The sequence below is a fragment of the Cupressus sempervirens genome, chromosome 2 (assembly GCF_028749045.1).
Source record: "Cupressus sempervirens isolate cs-2001-9-10 chromosome 2, ASM2874904v1, whole genome shotgun sequence".
NCBI classification, from domain to species: Eukaryota; Viridiplantae; Streptophyta; class Pinopsida; order Cupressales; family Cupressaceae; genus Cupressus; species Cupressus sempervirens.
This window is the reverse complement of record NC_143119.1, coordinates 460760204-460782003: the sequence shown is the minus strand read 5'-3', so window position 1 is coordinate 460782003 and position 21800 is coordinate 460760204. Positions and strand designations below refer to the sequence as shown.

Below are 21800 nucleotides of genomic sequence, written 5' to 3'. Positions count from 1 at the left end.
CTCACAAGAAGTATTTATATTATTTTGTATGGAGGGATGAGAGCTTAATATGACTTTGTAATATAAATTCAGTTATTTTATTTTTATAATAAAATAAAATGTCTTTTGTTTATTTTTAAATGGCATGGAGATTTAAACTGCAGATAAATCGTCCTTTGTAATTATTTTTTGAAATTTTGTATACAATTTAAATGTCAGGTAAGTGGACATGGTCATTTAACATCTTAAAGTCGAACATCACAAATATAGTGAAATATCAAATTGTTTTTGTATTTGTGTCTAGTTTGTCTTCATACCAGAGGAGTTAAGATGGCATAAATATTTGATCTGTTGCATCTTGATCATTTAATTGTTGGCAATATAATGCATAGAACATTATAAAGCTGTACGTGAAAATTCACTGAAGTTGACTCTATTGCTCGGATGAGTAGTGGCACTGGTCTTTCTATTATTGAAGTCATAAAATCTATATATTCCTTCTATTATTAAAACATTCAACATCTAGTTTCATTTTAAATCGAGTTCAAGGACTTTTCCAGCCGAAGAACTCCAAAGTTTAAATTTGCTTTATAAAAGCTCTAAACCAAGTAATCAGGTTCGAGGAGAAGGTCTACCCGCCTAGGTGTAGCAGAGCCTGAAGTGTAGGGGAATCAAGGCGTGTTGACTTGGTGGTCAGCACCTCCTTCGGGGTTCATGACATGGCTTAACTGCTTCTCGTGGATCTTGGTAAGTCTAGTGTTTGTGATGTTCGTTGACAACTCAAGCTTTTGGCGCAACGACAAACATACCTACAATTGGTATCAGAGCCTTGGGTCACAAGTTTGAGTCTCGGGAGGTCTCCTTCATTTTGTTGGTGCAGAACCCTTAGTCATTACTGAGGGGGAGATTGTTGACTTGGTGGTCAGCACCTCCTTTGGGGTTTGCGACATGACTTAACTGCCTCTCGTAGATCTGGGTAAGTTTGGTGTTTGTGACGTTCATTGGCAGTTCGAGCTTTTGGCGCAACGACAAACATACCAACAAGGCAATTCTTGTTCGTTGGCCGGAACTGATTGCGGAATCTTACTGGAGAAGTGGTAGGTTCTTGGATTTCCAACCTGCGGTTTTGGGAACCAACAGAAGGTATGAATACAAAGACAAGAAGCTGTTAGCAAAACTACAACCGCTCCAATTTGTAGGCGCATGAAGGCAACTACTATCAATATATCAACATGAACTTATAATAATGCTGCTGCTGCAAGGTATGACGAAATGATGGTAACAACAGAAAGAAGGAAATGGCTCAACATAGCGAAACTGAGAAAGCTCGAGAACAAGTTTATCATCAAAAAGGAGATTGCACAACCATCACAAGTATAATGATTTCACTTGCAACTACTAAACAATAACATTCCCTCTTAGCAAAAGAGATATCATTTGTAGATTTTCATGTCATGGAGTTGCTCAACATGACAAACACAATGCCTACACTCATATGTGTAAGAAGGAAAACTTTATGAGGAATTCTTTCAACGTGATAGCATAATGGGTTCACTGAACATGATATTTACTATGGCTACTCCCATGCGTGAAATAAACACAAGCTCATATCACACAGTCACTCAAAGTGATATTGCCATGGAGCCTCTGAACATGACATCCACTATGGCTACTCCCATGAGTGGAAAGAGCAACAAGGGCTTACACCTGAAACTTTTCCATCATAGAGAAAAATGTATTACAATATGAATAAAGAATCATTGAAGTTGAGGCTCTCTCTCAACAAGAGCATCATTCTCCACAATACCAAGCTTATCTTGAAAATAAGAAAACTTCACTCTAGGAACTGGCTGTTAGATTAGGTGAAAAACTAATCTCCCAAGAACACCTGCATGCATAACCTTGTCACATGGATGAAGCAAAGAACAGAGGCAAGGAAAAATCAAGGAGGCCAAAAAGCCAGATCCATCTTATGGACATGCAAAGAGCAATATCTCATATAATCCAATAAGTGAATGATAAAATACAAAGAGGTGAATCCTTATAAAGGAATCACAAAACCCGTAAAGGGAAACTAAATCCTAAAAATGCTAGGTTGCACAATATAATTAATAAAATATTAATTATATGCACCTACAAGATAGCTTAAGAAAACAAAGAGTAATAGGCAACTTAATTAATTAAATCAAAGTGATTTAATTAATAAGTGCAAACAAATAATTACTCTAACACCCCCCCTTAAGCGAAGCTTGGGAGGAAGCTAACTTAGCATAGCTATGAAAGTAGAATTGGGTCCCGGCAACAAGGCCTGATCAGGTACCCAATCACAACAAAATCTCTATAAAGAGGAGAAATAGAGAAAACCACATGGGAAAAACCCTACTCCAAAAAGAGATAGCAAAGAATGTTCTAGAAGAAGGAACAAAGAGATTAGAAGAGAATCATTGAAGCATGAAGAACCGCAGAACTCTGTCAAAATGTTGATCTGTAGAACCTCCATGGAAATAGAAGGCACGAACCATCAACCAAAGAAGCATAGAACAACAATATAACCTCCCCTTAAGGCAGGTGAGATGACAGGTAGCTGAAAAGATGGGCCAAAAATCTCCTACAACACAGGAGCCAAATACATCGAGAGTGAGGTACAAACACCAATAAAGGCACGTGTCATCGACACTGCATGAGAAAATAGAGAAAGAGGGCCTATAAGCGGCAAACAACTATCCCCCCCATGGCACTTTATAAAATAGTGCGAGTACAATGAATCACAATGATGAAAAGGATCTCGAAACGCAAGAGTGGCACTTTATCTCAGTGCGTTGCATAAAGATGCTTACAATGAATATCAATAATGATTAGAAAAAACATAAGGCTGAAACAACAGAAGGTAGAGCCCAAAACGAAGCAACTGAAGCAACAAAATCGATCTCCGGACCTGAAACAATCAGGACATCCACCAGAATGCTAAAATGCAAAAGACTGAATAGGATGTTCTTGGAATAGAATTTGGAACAACAACCAGCATCACTGGAAAGAGCACAGAAAGAGCTTTCCAGCGATATAAAGAAGTCCAAAATCGGAGATCGAAAGCTTAAGATACGCCTCCCGGAATGCAAAATAGAACATCCGGCTTTGACTGCCAAAACAGGCAACCAAACTGCATCAAAACCCAAAAACACCTGTACCAGCATCTCCGTCTTGGAACCAGCTTTTCGGCTCATTTTTCGGATCGAAAAAATACGTACGTATGCTCAAGTTACGGAGAAAAAACCACCAGGGCCTCTGAAAATGCATGAAATTTAAAAAAAAAAAAAAAAAAATAATAATAAAAAACAAAAAAGCATTATAAAAATCTCCACTGCCGGCGGAGCGGCGGCCGGGCGGTGGGAGGGTGGAGGGCCGCCGCGGGGAGGAGCTGCGGCGGTGGTCGGTGACGGACCGCCAGCGGTGACCGCTAGTGGCTCTGCTGCGATTAATTAACCGCCGCGGCTAATTAACTGCCGTGGCTAAAACTGCCACAATTGTTATTTTTTTGTGAATTTTTATTATTTTTCCGCCTCGATCCGCGTGCAGGAGGCTGTACGGCAATTTTTTTTTGCCTCCCAGACCAACGGTGTCCAAAATGGACAAATTTTATATGGATTCTGGGGTTTTTGGGCGCTCTGAGCGCAACGGTGATGTCCGTTTGAGCCCAAAGTGACCAGAAAAATAAGGCCCCCCCTAAATCCACATAAAAAACTTTCGAAACCCTTGAAAAAAGAAGCTTCTGAAATGCTTCAACAAACCACGAACAGCGAGCAGCAAGCTTGCTCTGATACCATGTTAGATTAGGTGAAAAACTAATCTCCCAAGAACACCTGCATGCATAACCCTGTCACATGGATGAAGCAAAGAACAGAGGCAAGGAAAAATCAAGGAGGCCAAAAAGCCAGATCCATCTTATTGACATGCAAAGAGCAATATCTCATATAATCCAATAAGTGAATGATAAAATACAAAGAGGTGAATCCTTATAAAGGAATCACGAAACCCGTAAAGGGAAACTAAATCCTAAAAAAGCTAGGTTGCACAATATAATTAATAAAATATTAATTATATGCACCTACAAGATAGCTTAAGAAAACAAAGAGTAATAGGCAACTTAATTAATAAGTGCAAACAAATAATTACTCTAACACTGGCTTGGTGAGAATGTTGGTTGTCTTCGCATTTGTGCAAATGTACTTGTGAAAGTGATTTAATTAATAAGTGCAAACAAATAATTACTCTAACACTGGCTTGGTGAGAATGTTGGTTGTCTTCGCATTTGTACAAATGTACTTGAGGTCAATTGCTTTTCTTTGAACTATATCTCTTAAATGATGATACTGGATCTCCACGTGCTTGGTTTTATCCTGAAATACAGGATTAACCGAAAGCTTCACACAACTTTGGTTGCCACCAAGAATCACAATTGGTTTGAAAAGGCTGGCCAAACAGTCTTTGGTTGCCACCAAGAATCACAATTGGTTCGAAAAGGCTGGCCAAACAGTCTTTGGTTGCCACCAAGAATCACAATTGGTTCGAAAAGGCTGGCCAAACAGTTCTGCAAGAGGCTTTCGAAACTACCCTGCTTCTAGTGCTGCCACAAAAGCTGCAACATATTCACCTGCAAGAAGCCTTCAAAACTACACCGCTTCTTGTGCTGCCATACAAGCTGCAACATATTCAGTTTTGCTATACTTTGAGCCACACATGACTGTTTCCTGCTTCACCAGGCTATTATAGTTAAGCCTAAGCTGAAACAACAACTGCAAGTGCTCTTCTTGTTAGGTACACACCCTGCCCAATCTGAATCAGAAAAACCTTACAAGTTCAAACCTTCACAAGAAGTATATTTCAAATGTTATCACACTTTACCACCCACATATCTCAAAATATGTTTGGCTGTGATAAGATGAATCTGTCTAGGCTCACACACGAATTGACTTAGAGTGTTAACAACATAACATATATGATTATATCAGACCTAGTATAGTTGTCTATACTTAGTGAGATCAACTATATCTAAACTAGCTGCAACCTCATGTAACTTTTTCAGGTTTGCTGTAGTAGGAGTTGCCATAAACTTGCAATCTAACATACCAAATCCTTTCAAAATGTCAATAGCATATTTCTCTTGAATTAGGATAATCTCATTTGGTCTTTGCAAAGCTTCTAATCCAAGGAAGTAATGCATAGGACTGAAATCTTTCACCTCAAATTCAGAAGCTTACTCTTTCTTTACACTCACTAATGAGATCATCCTCTCTAGTAAGAAATAGATCATCAATTAAAGAAGTATCGAGATCATTTTCTCTAGCAAGAAATAGATCATCAACATAAAGAACTAAAATTAATGCTTTATCATCAATTCCCTTGAAATAAAGATTTGGATCTGCATCATTTTTGAGGAAGCCCAAGCTCAATAAATAATGATCAATTCTTTCATAACCTGCACGTGGAGCTTGCTTGAGGCCGTATAAGGACTTTTTCAATATGCACACGTGATTCCTTCTTATGAATCACAAAACCCTTTGGCTGCTCAATAAATTACCTCTTCTACAATTACACCATTCAAGAATGTCGTCTTTATATCCATTTGATGTAATTTCCACGCTTTAATTGTTGCAATAGCAATGTAGTTCTAATAGAGGTATTCTAAGCTACAAGAGCAAATGTCTCCTCATAATCTATAGCTTCGTTTTGAGAAAACCCTCTTGTTACAAATCTAGCTTTATACTTTTCAACACTTCCATCAGTTGCATGTGTAATTTTGATCAATCTCTTAGAAGAAACACCAGATTTAACTTTAGGCCTAGGAATAATTTTGCAAGCATGATGCTTTGGTAATGGATTGATACTCTTCCAGCATGACATCTCTCCGTACTTGCTATTTTGACACCTTCTTATAACTTGAAGGCCCAGATTCAATAATACGACTCACTAAAGCAACATATCTTGCAAACTTATGAGGTCTCTTACTCTCTTTGAAAGTCCCACGAGGCGCTGCATATTTTTCAGCCTCTTGCATATTATGCCTGGCCCATAAAGATCACTTCTGATCAAATGAATCATTACTCTGTCCAGCAGTAGAATCTATAGAATCAATAGGATCTTCTGATTCAGGAGTCTCCCTCTTGAATCTTAGAAGGGTAATTAGGGGTAGCAATATCCATATCTTGGGAAGTCTCATGATCTTCTCTATCAATTCCCATAGTAGTCCCTTTAGATCTTTTGCAAGCAACGTCTTCAAATGAACATCTCTCCTTTAGTCCTTGTTGAATATGACAAGGCTAGCCATGCTAGACTACAAACATTTGCTTCAAAGATGATAACAAACCCATAATGCTTTGGAACATTAGGGAAATCATTGTACACCTTGCAACTCCCAATTGCAACAACTCTTTTTCTTGGGTGTGATCTCTCATCAAATCAAGAATCCAAGGGCGATCAAAGATAAATTTGGTCGCGCTGTTTAGATCATCTACAATTGGTCTCACCCAATTAAGTTTGCTTGTCTCCTCTGAAAGAAAGTCAAGGCACTATGCTAAACAAGGTGCCCAAAAAAGGTGTTGTATGTTTGTCTTGGCAAACTCCCATCTGCCATATATGATGCTCCATTATCCGTTTTGATTTGTAACACATTCTCCGTGCCCACCTTTATAAAAACATACTCCAACATTAGATACAATGTTTCTACAACTTTGACTTGTTGCAGTCATTAACCAATTTAAAAACAGTCACCTCATTACCAGACAATTGATAATGGCATAGTTTTCTATTTAGTGATGTGAAAGAATAGTGCAACCACATTGTCTCCATTGCTTCTATTCTTCCATTATAAACCTTGCCGGTTTTGGTGCATTTGTGAGCAACGTACAAGTACAATGACATTACAAATTTTAAATTCTAAACAAAAAAAATTCCAAACTCAATATAAATCACTGTAAAGTAATGAAGATTTATTTAGCCTAAAATTTAACGTAAATTATTATAAGTAGAGATTAGCATAAATTAACCAAGCTCCTATTAAGTCTTTAAGAAAAGGCTTGTAGCCTTTTCTTGCAAGTGTTTGTGTGTTTTCCAAATTCTCTCAATAAGTACTACTCGCTATATTGAAAGAAATGTTGTTGAAGAACCAAAAACCAACACATATCATATTTGTTTGTTCATGCACCTTCTTGTTCCACCCTATAGCTTCCATTAATGGTCGTGCTTTAGGTATGTTTCTAGGCACAAGAAAAAAGAAAAACTATGTGGCTTGTATGTAGGTTTAGGTATTGACACTTTATTTCAAGTGGATGAAGTGAAGGTTGATTAGCTTTGAACTCATGGACCACGAAGAGAGCCCACTATGCCTTGATATGTCATATCTTATTTTATTCTGGTTGCACTTAAGTAGCTTGACTACTAGTGATGGTTGTTGCAAAGCTGCCCTTGTCTTCTCCTTTTGCAATTTTTTTCTTCCTTAAAATGCAAGATAAGCATTAAATGTTGACAAGGCTTGTCATCACCATGAGTGATGCCTACAAGATGGTATTTGAGGTGATTTCTGCCTCCATGATATAAGTTTGTGAATCCAATGCAATCAACAATCTTAGATATTGGACCTTGATAGATATAGGCGAGCAAGGTTTCTAGCTTTAATAGGATGAGTGCATGTACTTAACAATGGCACCAATGGGGTAAAGCTTGAGGTGGAACTTGATCTATATGCTTCTCTGTTTGCCATTATATGTTGCATTCAACTTGCACATACAAAGTAAAAGCATAACATTTTAAATATTTAAAAAATAATAATAATCTAAATTCAACTTAAATCAGCAAAAAGCAGTGTAAGAACTAGTCTAAATTAATATGGAATTATGTTAAATCAATAAAAGTTAATACAATCTAAAATTTCTAATTTTTTTTAAAGATTAGATTAAAAAAGTTAATTTGGTAAAAAATTTAGAAAAATTCTAAGTTGCCAGTTTGGGGTTGGGAGCAGGTTGGGATACGGGTTCGTGGGTTCAGGCAAAAAAAATTCCATTTGTGTTCGTGGGGGGCAGTGGGGTGGGGGTGGTTTTGTGAGGCTATATATATATATATATATATGCATTATATTGAAAAAAGAGAGACAATATTTAGGACTAGGCTTGACAGCCAATGTGGTTTCTAGTTATTCAATATATATTTCAATTTGATGTCTTTTTAAATCAGCTTTGTGTAGGATTTGGATTAATTCATCTGCTATTGATATTTAGTATCACATATTTTATTTTATTTATGCTAGGCTTATATATATATATGTATGAGTTGTACTATTTAATTTTAAATTATATCAAATTGCAGTTTATTAATGGTTCTATTATAACATTTTGGCTAACTGCATATTATTTTGGTATGAGAAGCTAATGACAGGCAAGGAAAGATACAACAACAATTCTACTTGAAAATAATATAAGATGCAATCAGCCAAAATGATATAACAGTACCATTAGTAAAATGCAATTTGATATAATTTAAAATTAAATGGTATAGCTCATATGTATACATTTGTAGTTGTACTATAATAAAATAATAAAAAATATTTTCTTAAAAGTTTTTACCATACTTTTTGGCCTCATGGGCTGTGGGTCCTTGAGGGTCCCTACCATGGATTGTAGGTTCTCCTGGGTTCGTGGACCCATGAGGACTCACAGTTCGTGGTGCGGACCCTGCCCAAACCCAACATGAACCTGGACTCGAGAAGGACCTGGACCTGGCTGGTAGGGTCTGAAACCTGCAACCTAGGAAAAAAAAACAATCAAAAAATGGTTGTGAATTCATTATTTTGGAATTGAAATGAAAAAATACTACTTTGTTCTAGTGTATGGATGGGTTTTTAAACCCAAATGCTGGATTTTTGTAGTCAAAACAAAAAATAGAAAAACTCGTGCTTCTAATGTTCTTTTGGGATGTAAAAACAATGTGAATCTTGTATTCAAAGTTTGAGGGGTGTTGGGAGTTTCACAAAGAAACATCACATTTTTTTAGAGCAATATTGGGTGTTCTTGGGTTTGTTTTTTTACTTAATGTGTTTTATGACTGCCAGTCATGAGTTTTCTGCATGGAATTCAAGAAAGTCAGCATGCACGAGCTAACAAATCAGCGAGCTCTTGCCAAAAAGTTAGCAAGTATTTATGGTGAGTTTTTAGTGCGATTATCCAACATAGGAAAATATCTGCAAGAACTAGTGAAGTCTGCCATGTATTTTTCAAAGTCTGCAAAATTCTTCTAAGGAGGCCTAAGTGTACAATAGGAATGTTGAATAACATCATCGTCACAGACGTGGGGATGAGTTTTTGAAATGTTGGACAAAGGGCCTCAATTTGGGGATGATGTTAAGGGGGCGCCAGAGGGTGTGCGGTGCCGTATATACTATATACATATGGTACTTAAAAATGCTAGTTATGAAAAGATGTAGAAGACTATTAAAAAGTAAAATAGCCAAATTGCAAATGCCAAATACTAAATAGTAAATACTTAAACATTAAACAATGAACATTGATGTTTTCAATATTGAATAACTTAGTACTAATTGATAATTAGAAATTAGAATGCCCAATACTTAATAAAACTTTAAATTGTCGAATTGGCAAATAGAATATTTCTATTATATCAAAAATATCATAAAGATGATTACAATGACTCATGAGCAATATGATATCAAAACAAGTACAAAATGTCAAAATATAGTGAAGGGAGGCCTCTAATCATCCCTCGGTTTTTTACTTGCAGTCACTCCTTTCACTCCAATCACTCTTTCCTCAACTCTTTTACTCGTCTTGCTGTAGCAACCAATTAGAGATGAAAATGTGAATCAAAATGAAGCTTTGCGGGCCTTTTGTAGACTTTAAAGGCCTTAGATGGGCATGACATCCACTTAGGCTTTGAATAGAACCCAAAAATATAATATAACCCAACAACATAAACCAACTAATGAATCAATATGCTCAATAAAAGACTTAGTTTTAACACTTCAAATTTGCTATTGTATTATAAATTAGCAATACAATAACATGCATAAAGTCCAATCTTACAAACAATATTAACAGTCAAATTGGAAACATATAAAAAGAACTCGTAAACTCAGTGTGAACTTTGTCTTGAATCCATTGCAATGATGAATTCTGGCTATGTCCAATCAGAGTAACGAGACTCGCCGCGAGTTGGGCGAGTCGTCCAAGCCGGCGAGTTATCTCAGTCGGGTCAAAATGACTCGTGACCCTGACTCGATGGGTCAACTGGGCTGACTCGCCTGACTCGATTGACTTGACTAGCTGACTCTGCTGATTTCCCTAGCTGACTCAGCTGACTCATCTGACTCATTTGATTTTTAATTTTTGTTTTCAAAAGTTTCTTAATACATCTAAAGTTTACCTTTGTACTTATGTAATCGATGTATGTTATGTATGTGATCAAATTACCTTCTATTTCATGATGTTATTGTGTCTTTAAGCTTTATTCAATAATGGGTGCATGGAATTTCTTTAAATCCTAAAAAATCTCTTAATTTCAAGGGTTTTTGTCACTTTGCCGAGTCACAGGTGAGTCCGAGCCAAGTCGCGAGTCAAATTACCCTTGCCGAGTTTGGGCCGGGTCCGAGTCTTGTTACTTTGTGTCCAATTCACCAGAGATGGCCTGAAGGGTTACGTCCTTAGGTCTGAAATGGAAGATGTAAACTTTGCCAATGTTTCTACAAGAGAAACTGAAATTCTCCAAACGAAACAATAATCGAAGCATGCTGAAAAATGAATGAGACTTCCTCTTTTACTGTTCCACAATGACTCTCCCAATTCCCATTCTATCTTTTGTCTTATCTCCCCTTTGTCACCTTTTACCCCTTTTAACTAAAATAGATTTTTTAAATAGTTTTAATTTAAGTCCAAAGCCACTTTTAATTATTTTATGAATTTCACTTTAAGATTCCTATTGTCCCAAAAAAAGACATTACTCTATGTCTCAGTGGATGACAGGTGGCTCGTCGACTGCGTTGCCAAAACTTGTGAACGACGCCCCCAAGTCTTGTGGATGTTCTTGTTCCAAGAACGCCTGGGTTTGGGGGAAGGGTCTTCATGTAACATTGATGAAATAATAGTAGTGGATAACTCACCTTTGTTACTACGACTTCAACCTTTAGGAATCTCCATTGAAGGATATAGTCAGCTTTGTATTTTTAAGACAATAGGGAAGGATCATTTCACTCATGTAAATGCCTGTGTTTCTCATGGTCTACCTCAAGAAACTTGAAAAGAAAGTGCACATGAATGTCTTTTAGGAATGCAAATGCCTTTCCACATACTACATGGTACAGCACATGATCTATTTAGTTCCTAGATCTCCTCTTCAAATATCTCTCTTTGTCGCATATTTATTTAGGAGATTCATTAATTTTGATGAGAGATTTAATAACTAATTGATCAAATAGCACTCTCTATTGCAGATTTATTAAGGAAAATGATTAATTTTGATGAAAAATTCAAGAACTAATTGATCAAAGCAAGACCAACCTTGACTCTTTCAATTGCGGCGGTTTGATAGGCCTTGTGCCAAAGTTGGATGGGACATGGCAAGTCTGCACTGACTATCAGGTCCTCAACAAGATCACAGTGAAAAACGAGTACCCCTTGCATTGCTTTGATGACCTCTTGGATAAGCTTTTTATGTGCAATGCTTTATTAAAATTGATCTCAAAATAAGGATGGATATCAAGTGCAAATTCATCTGAAAGTGATTTTGAAAGCAATATTCAAAACCAAAGTAACGAGAATCGGAATCGGCACGGCCGAATCGAATTGTGAATCGGGGGTGAATCACCGGTGAATCGGCGATGAATCGGCAAATTTGAAAAAACCCTTTAAATGTAGAGATTTTAACAATTTAATACTTATTTCATGCACCCTTTATTGAATATAACTTAAACACACTATAACATCATCAAATAGAAGTTGAAACTTAACATATATAAACATGGAAGTTTGTGTTTACCACATGGGGTAAAGAGTTTTTATAAGACAGCTTCACATCCAACACCTACTCCAAGTGCTTCAAAGCATATCACCCCTCTCGAAAGGCTTGCTCTATTGTTCTCTCCACCACAGGCACTCAATGCTTGCAACAGCTTCAAGTCTCATCAACTGGTGAGACTTCCCACGACTGATAACCGCAGCGACTGGGGGTCTAGGGGGCAACGCCCCCAGCGGAGTCGAGGGGCAGCGCCCTCGCGGGGTCCTGGGGCAGCGCCCCGGGCGCGCTCCCTGTCGCGATACAGGGCGGGGTCGAGGGGCAGCGCCCCTGTCACCAAAACCAAATTTGCACTCTGAAACCCACACAAAACTATATGGAACACAGTGTTTTTGTGATTTTCTTTTGATCCCACACTCTTTCTGGGAACCGCTGATGTTTTACTACCTGATAATGTCTTTCCCTTCCCTTGGGCATCATCCGTTATGCATTCTAAACATTTTTTATTTGTCGTCGTTTTTTTATTTTTATTTTTTATAACCTATGGTTCTTTTCTCTTCTCCTCTCTTCTAGTCATGCTTAACAATTAGGAGGCCCTTTAGGGTTATAACAAAGAGGAAAGGTAAAAAAGAAAGCAAAAAACATAAGTGATTTTTTTATTATTTCCAACTAAACATGCATGCTGTTGCCAGCCGATTTTTGGCGATTTCTAATGGCGATTTAGGGGATTTTTTGAGTGAATCGCCGATACATGCAATTCAGGCGATTCACCCGATGAAATCGCCGATCACGATTTCCGACTCCAAAAAAATCGGGGTGCATGAATCTGATCGCTGAATCGGCGATTCACGCGATTTCAGCGCGATTCTCGTTACTCTGTTCAAAACCAAGGAGGGATTGTAAGATCAAGTATTTATGTTTGATAATTATTACGAATACAAAAAAAAATTGGGCATGTTATGTGATTGCCAATATACACTGTGGACTCTGACCTTGAAAATGCTGTTTAAGAGTTATTATCTGATCTAGTAAATGGTTGGTTTCCATCTTGGTGATGGAATCTAATTATCAAGGGCATTGTTTCTTGTATTGCGCATAAAACTCCTGAATTTGTGTATCATTTTTGTTTAGCAATTTGAAATGAAGCTGACTGAGAGTTTGAAAATTGAAATGTTGGAGATAATTTTTTAGCCTTGAAATGGATCTAACAACTAAATGGATTTTCAAATCAGATAATTTTTAACTTCGAAATGGATCTAACAACTAAATGGGTTCTCAAATTCTAGACATTGAAATGTCAGACGTAACATATAAACATATCTTATTTTGGAAAGAGGGGTAAACGCTTTGACCTGGAGCTATGAACCAGTGAGGCCACAAACGGGGGACCTCATCCCCATGAGATTTGAACCTTGATGGCAAGGATAACAACGCAACAACTTAACCATCACAACATGCCACTATTGGCAACATATAAACATATCAATATAGGCTGTATATTTAAATTCAGTGTTATGGCACAAGCATAAAAACTGCATTATTTAATATAGCTTTATACAAAAACATAAAGCAATATTGGGACCACTCCAGGCTCCTTGAACTGAGGAAAAAAGCGTTTATAGAAAAAACAATGAGATCAAAATCTGAAATATAGAGTATTAGAACTGCAAACGAAAATGGAGTAGCTTGTTTTAACTACTGGTAAATGCATCTTTATGGGGGTGATATCTCTGTTTTTCTGTTTTTCGTAGGCAGGAGGCATATTAAAATTGTGTAGATGACTTTTGCTTTGGAATGGCCAGCCATATCAATTGTAGCTTGGGAATAATGGTTATTTCAATTATCTGTTGATTTTCCAGCGAAAACATTGAATTACAAAATCTACCGAATGCTTTGATTGTTATCCATTATATCTTGTTTGGGTCATGTAATGTAATGACTAGAAAGTGAAGGGTTCATGTTTTGCATGTCATCACTTGATGGTACTTTAATTTATGTATTGAAATCTGTTTTATTTCTGTAGTTATTTTCTGAGCTACGGAATCTTGTTGGAGTGGTGAATCCGATGGGAGTTGGAGGTCTCTCTTGGACGTTGCTAAGGTCAATAGAGGGTGATGTTCCTACTTCTGATCAAAACTCTGATGAACTTATGGCAGAGTATCGCAGCAAGCTTTCTGTTGCAGTATCTGTAATGCATGAGTGCTTTGCACCTATGATTGAAACTACAACAAAAAAGGATATTATTAAAGAATTGATTTTCAATAAGGGGTGAGTAAAGTTTATTTATTTATGGTTTATGAAAAACTTAGATTATATTGTATTTGGATGCCCCACTTACATGATCTGTTTGTTCATGATGAACCATTTTATACATGCGTAGGGCAACATTCAGTTCTCAAAGTAAACAGAGATGTACTGGTTTCTCTCCTCATTTCCTTCTAAATTTTATTTGAAAATTAAATAGTAAAAATAAACTTCACGAAGCTTTCCATATTGCATAGTTTCCTATTTTGGTTCAATCTTAATAAAATTTTCTTTGCATTTCATAGATATGGTTAAACTAACATTTACTTTTGAAGTTTGCATGAACATCAAAATGGAGACCTTATAGGACATGCATATTGAGTGATGAGATATGATTGCAAGAAAAACTGTAACATTTAAAAACATCAAGAATGCATATAAATGCATGCACATGCACCTATATTATCATGATTCCTGACAATGCTATTCACAAGTACAATGGTTTCATCACCTTATTCCAATGAAGGTAGTGCACATACCCATGCAACGCACTTCAAATATACACAAGCACTAGCAGAGGACTTGTTCAAGTGATAACTTGCCATGATGCTACAAGAAGGAATTGCAACACATGTCCAGTTAAAATCAAAGACAAAATGAGAGATAGGGTTTCATCCTAAACTAAGTGAGTAGATACTTGCACCTATCACATTGTGAAGAACAAAGAATGTTGAATCAGGGAAATTCAACTCTGCCATTTCACATGAGCCATGTTACTGCTGAGGGTGTGACCATGAGTTTTGAACTTAGGCTACTGTGGCATTGTTTTACTTTTAATTTTTTTTAATAGCCATTACTTGCACTTAATATCTGTCATTTTTCTAACATTTTTGCTGACCTCACTTCAGAGTTCGATTGGAACAATCAACAATGGACAATGAACATATTTAGGTTTTTTGTGGATTATTGAATGTCTAATAGATCATTTGATCATATGGTGTGATGTTGCATTAATCATGTTGGTTTATTTGGTCTGCATAATATGACATGAGATTTACATTAACTACTATTCCGTGGCATTGTGAGTGTAGCAAGTAATTTGAACCATTAATGGGACTAGCTCTTAAAATCTTTTATAATTATTTAGTGCACAGAAGCAATAATCTGCAAAAGTTCCTGATTATATCTGATTACCTGAATCTTAGAGCCAGCCGATCTTTTCCCTGAAAAAATCCTGATTCAGGAAAAAATCATTGACCCAGTTTTCAATGACCTTTTATTGTTTACATTGCACTAAAATCATATTTAAATTTCTTATAAATGGCAAAAAATAAGATTAAAAAATCATTACATAAACCTGCAGAACCCAAAATCAGAAATTGACGAATCACTCAAAAATAGTGTTGATTCCAAGAAGGAAGCAAAGTGAATGCGAAATTGGCATGGAAACAATTTATCTTGTCCCTTTATTTTTATTTCTGACCTTTGGAAAACCCTAAACAAAAGAGCTAGAGGAGCAATGGTGGTCATCAACGGAATTAGAAAGGGCCTCAATCATCCTAAATTGTTGGGGGTATGTGAGATGGTGTCAAAGCAGCTTATGAATTTTCTCTAAATCATGGTTTCAATATGAGTTAAGCCCTCTCTGAGCGGCTCACCCCATGGATTCTAATGCAATCAAATATTATATACTTAAAAAATTATAACTATTATGCACTATTATAGATGGCTCTTTAGCAAGGTAGCATTGGACCTCTATTAATTTATATTATTTAAGCTACCTCATTGATGATAAATTGTCCTCAAGATAAGTATCTTATATATATAATATACATTATATATGTAATATAATATTATATTACATATATGGTTATATTTTAATATTATATATATGTTAAAGAAGAGTTATACATATAGTTATTTATAAACTAAATGGTGATTAACTATAGAGACATGTCTCTTTATGTTTCTTGAAGAGACATGTCTCCTCCTTTCATATTTGTATAAGATCCAATTCTGCATGTGGAAATCATCAATTACAATGGCAATGAAAATACATTTGCAGAAATGATCTTAGTTACTTTAACATGGTATTTGAGCCAGCTGGAAATGATGAAAATTTGTCTCCTCCTTGAATTATACTGACCAAATTAATATTTCAACTGTATTTTTGGTATATCCTCCAAGCATCTGAAAAATTATACAGACATGTAGATTGTATAGGAAGACGTCACAAAAAGACATTTCATTTGACTGTAGATTGCCTCAAGTGTTACATTAAATTGTTGAAGGACATATCTCCAAGATATAAAACCACCACAAAATTATATACAATGAAGATATAAACAGATGATTATAGAGGAAAGAGCGACAAAGCTAGTATGAAGATCATCAACTTGTAACATCTTCAAACCAACTCAAGCAGGGAAGTACGAAGAGAAGAGAATAAAGTAAGAAGACCCAATCAAAATCCATATTATATAACGGCTTTGTATCACTAGTTGGTGGTTGTCATCATATTTAACGTGTTGAATCTTTACCCAATGGCTACAAATAAAGGAATTTAACGAACTTTCAGACAGTTCGGAGAAAACCCCCTATTGTGGAACATATATAGATCTCTACTATTGTTCACCCTTGTTTGCAATATCTGTTGCAAAAATATCGTGCGCAGGGCTTCGCGATGAGATTTGTGGCATTAAAATATACCAATGAGATTTGGGTGCCCTGTGAATGTTTTCTATTGCTAATGCTATGTAGTGAGATGCTACGTGTAAATGGTCATCTGCTTTAGATCTGCATTGATAGGAGAGGCTTAGGACGTGTCGATTAAAACATTACTTGCCTTCTGCGTCCGTTAAAATTGATTATATTAAGACGATTTGACATAGAAGGTGAAACATATAGGAAAATAGCACGTAAGACCATTTTAAATTGCCACTTTCCAAATAGGGTGGATACGAGGTCGATAACCCTGGATCCAGAGGACTATAAACATTACATAGCGAAAGCGAATCAAGCAAAACTTATGGGTTAGAACTAATACAGAGAGAAGAGGGAGATACCTCACCAAACGAACAAATAATATATTGGGGAACAAAGTACGATTAATTTGGTATTAATAAAGAATAGATTACTAAATATGCAGGGTTTATTCATTATTTTTGAATTAGAATGTTATATTCATTGTTATGTTTTATTGGTAATGTTCATTTTGGAAATATTCATTTACATGTTTAATATGATATGGATATTATAATTGAAAGTACATTTTGTAACAAAGTATATATATGAATGTACATATAGAGCACTATGAATTTCTCAAAATAGATAAAATATGTTTATTTAGAAGAAGATTGATATTTTTTGGATCAATTTAATGTTTGAAGAATAAGGATGAAAGAAATTTAGTATTATATGTATATTCATTTAAATTTAATATTTATTTGATCTATACTATATTGGAAATTATATAACGATTAATATGAGTTACAATGTGAATCATGATAATATTAATGAGAAATATAATTATGTTGTGGGAGCTATTTTGCTTTGATCTTTCTTTCAAGAATGCCCTTGCAGGAAGAAGAGGGAGATTAAAAATTCATGGCATGAGAGGTCAAACCGGTATAGCATGAGGAGGAGATGAAATATATGATAGATGAAATATATTAAAAGGAAACCATCAAACATTTATGCGGACTTGATATTGGTTCATGATACACTGTTGAAGTAGTTAGAAGGGAGAGATATAATGTTAGGAAGGGCTAGTAACTATTGGTTCAAACTTATTATCATGAAACGAAAGGTAATCAAAATTACAACCAAAATATCATGGGATCCATAAGATAAAAGGAAAGGCACATAAATGCTTACGAGAGATCTCAAGGTGATACTGAGGTGGTACTTGCACGATTGTATTGAGATAAGTTATGTGATGTAGTAATTCTTTCACATTATAATGAGATATTATCTAAATCATATATATATATAACTTCTAAGAAATATTTTGAGTGATATAGAACAAGGTGAATATATATTAAAGGTTCTTATTATTAAATCAATGAATATATATACATATTTGATATTAAATATATGGTGATTATATAGTCAAATATATTTTCTAAATAATTTGTAAAGAATATAAGTGAAATTGGTCACCAAGATTATTATATGTACCATTAATAAGAAAACAATATGTTGAAAATATAGATTTGAGTTAAATCAATATTATATTGAAATGATCTTATTTATTACCCTTGAGTATTTTTATCTTATCTTTGTAATATCTCGCTTACTTGTTTTTTCTAACAAGCATTTGCCTTGATCTTTTCCTCGGAGAATGTTCTTGTAGGAAAGGGAGGATTATTATCAGATTCAGAGAAAGTCTAACACCTTGTTAAAAGGAAGTTTGTTGTAGAAGCTTAGAAAGTTTATGTTCAAAAGGATTCTGACACATCTGTCAGAGGGAGCAGATAGAGGATATGGTTTCATCAACTATCAGTGATATTGATCATAATGATTCAGAGGGAGTAAACCAATGTAGTTATGGAATCTTCAGTAATCGATAAATTGTAACAGTCAAGAGGATTGAAATTCATGCAACTATGTGAATGGGCCTACCCCTTCACATAGGGTTATTTGCTTTGATCTTTTCCTTTTTTTTGTTTGAGGATATTCTTACAAGAAAAGAAGGTTGGTACTACACATATGCTACAAAATATTGTGCAGACTAAATCTAATGATGGTAGTTCCAAAGACCCTGATGATTAAGATGGATTAGTCAGGCTCTTGAAGAGAACACCTTTGATGATTAAGATTATGAGATTCTTCTACATTAAGAGGGAGTATGACACTTCTTTGAAGGCAATTTTGGAGCTTAGAAGATTGATACTCAGAGGGAGTCTAGAAATACATGTGGGTGACTGCATGATGTTAATGGGCCTACCCTTATGTATACCATGAGGAAGTGATGAGTTTGACAGGTATCCTTGGGTAAAGAGAGTTTTTGAGGAAGTAACAAGAGGACTTGACTTCCTAGGATCGATGTTTAGAGGGAGAAAGTTTTGAGATGCAATCCTTTGTGGATGATATCTTCTCAATGAGGAGAAGTTCTAAGAGAAATTCTTTATAATGCGCTCTCCTCTATGAGAGAGAAATATAAGGTGAAAACCCTTGGTACCACCCTATGACTAGGTTCATGGTAGTTACTATTTCACATATGATATGTAATGAAAGGTGATGATCTTTCACTGACATATGTAAACAGAAGGTAACCATTATAAGATGACGATCTTGTAAATGGTAGACTTGTTATCATGGTTCTTTGGGCCGAATTTTGTTGGAAACCATGGTACTGAACAAACAGAAGGTTATTGTTTGTAAGGTGACGATCTTGCAAATGATAGGCCTGTTATCATGGACATCTCTAGATATTGCTTTGAGCAATTAGAGATCATAGATAACGAACTCATTTATTACCATGGACATCTCTAGATATTGTTTCAGACAATTAGAGATCATGAGTAACTAATTTTTATGTTATTACTATGGACATCTCTAGATATTGCTTCGGGCAATTAGAGATCATAGATAACATATTCATTATGATTACTCTAGATATTGTTTCAGACAGTTAGAGATCATGATGTATGTTATGATAGTGTTTATAACATTGTGATTGTAGTTATTTGACAAGTCACTATTTCAGTGTTAAAGTCAGATAATATGTTGTGTATAGATATCCTTGATTCTGATGTCTCATAAAATGTTTTTGTTACTTCTCCTTGCTAAGAGGGAGTGTTGAAGTATAGCATCAGTCGAAGTGATATACTCATTACATTGAGTTTAATGTCTCATATTACTGATAAGAATATATGTATGTATGTATGTATGTCTATTACTTACATAAGCTACGGGACATGACTTTGTTGCAGCCTTTGTTGGATCAATTTTATTTAAGCTATCTCATTGATGATAAATTGTCCTTAAGATAAGTCTCTTATATATATATATATATGTGATGTAATATATAATATATATTATGCATTATATGTCTTATATATATAATATATATATGATATATGAAATATAATATGCATTATATATTATTATATAATAATATAATAATAATATAATAATATAATATTATATTACATATATGGTTAATATATTAATATTATATATATGTTAAAGACGAGTTATACATATAGTTACTTATTAACTAAATGGTAGTAATTAACTATAGAGACATGTCTCTTTATGTTTCTTGAAGAGACATGTCTCCTCTAATATTTATGCAAGATCCAAATCTGCATTTGGAAATCATCAATTACAATGGCAATGAAAATATATTTGCAGAAACGATCTTAGTTATTTTAGCATATACGATATGAAGTTTACATTATTAATATAGATTAATAAATAATAAATAAAAAATAAAAAATAATGTAAAATTTATATTGTATATATTTATTATTAATATATAATTAATATATTCAAATATATATGTATATATATGCTTTTTAAATTATAATCAATATATTTAATTTTTTCATTTGCATTGGTCTCCACCTAAATAGTAGATGCCAAAACTAGTGGCTTGCTAATCTTTTACTTCAACTAAACCACTGTCTTGTGTTGAATTCTACCCCATATAAAGGACATACCAATTGCCATTATGGAATATGAAGTATGGCAATTGTGGAATATGATTTGATAAGCTTTCTCAAATATTGAGCTACCCCTACAAAACTTCGTGCCTCAAAGTGAGAGTCTTGGATCACTTCAAAATGGCTTCCACTTCTAATAAATTTCACTTTTGATAAATTCTTAACAATAGCTAGATTGCTGTCTGATTGGAATATGATTTAATAAGCTTTCTCAAATATTGAACTACCCCTACAAAAGTCCTTGCCTCAATCAAAATAAGAGTTTCTTGGATCACTTCAAAATGGTTTCCACTTTTAATAATTTTCACTTTTGATAAATTCTTAACAGGAGCTAGATTGCCGTCTGATACATTTTGATCTCGGTTACTTCATTGACTTAGCTAATATTTGATCTCAGACAACTATTTGGTGACTTCCCTCTTCAAAAGTATGAGAAGTTTTGCTTTCAGGTACTTGTAGACTTGGCCAATATTTGATCTCAGACATAGACAGCTATCAGGTGACTGACCTCTTAAAAAGTCAACATGAAAATTTGCCTATGTCATCAGCAATATGAACATAAACGAAAAAAAAAAATTTTCTAGAATTTTTTTTAATCCAAGGTACTTTATAAACTTGGCTAAAATTTGATCTCATACTAGGGAAACTATATGGTGACTTCCCTCGTAAAAAGTCAACTGAATATTTGCCTATGCAATCAATTTTATGAATATAAACAAGAATTTGAAAAAAAAAAAATTAATATTCATGAGTTAAGTTCTATTTTTTTGCCCTTTCTATATCTCTATGCTAAGGAAATCCCCTTAAGTTTAAAAAAAATAGATTGTCTCTTTAAGTGTTTCTACAATTTTTTTACCTTTTCTTGAATATCCAAATTTTAAAAAAATCTTAAACTTT

At 34.8% G+C, this 21800-nt stretch overlaps 1 protein-coding gene across 18 annotated transcripts in view; it reads left to right on the top strand.

The window, feature by feature from the left end:
* The window catches only part of LOC149573041 (uncharacterized), a 75559-nt gene that overhangs the window by 23613 nt on the left and 30146 nt on the right, over positions 1-21800 (top strand). For all 18 annotated transcript variants that reach the window (XR_016360019.1, XR_016360020.1, XR_016360013.1 and 15 more), the window contains exon 5: positions 14012-14256. Coding sequence is in view for 6 of the 18 variants with exons in the window: in XM_089814214.1 (XP_089670340.1) it covers positions 14012-14256 (245 nt within the window). In the remaining 12 variants the exon portion in view is untranslated. The remainder of the gene's footprint in view (positions 1-14011; positions 14257-21800) is intronic.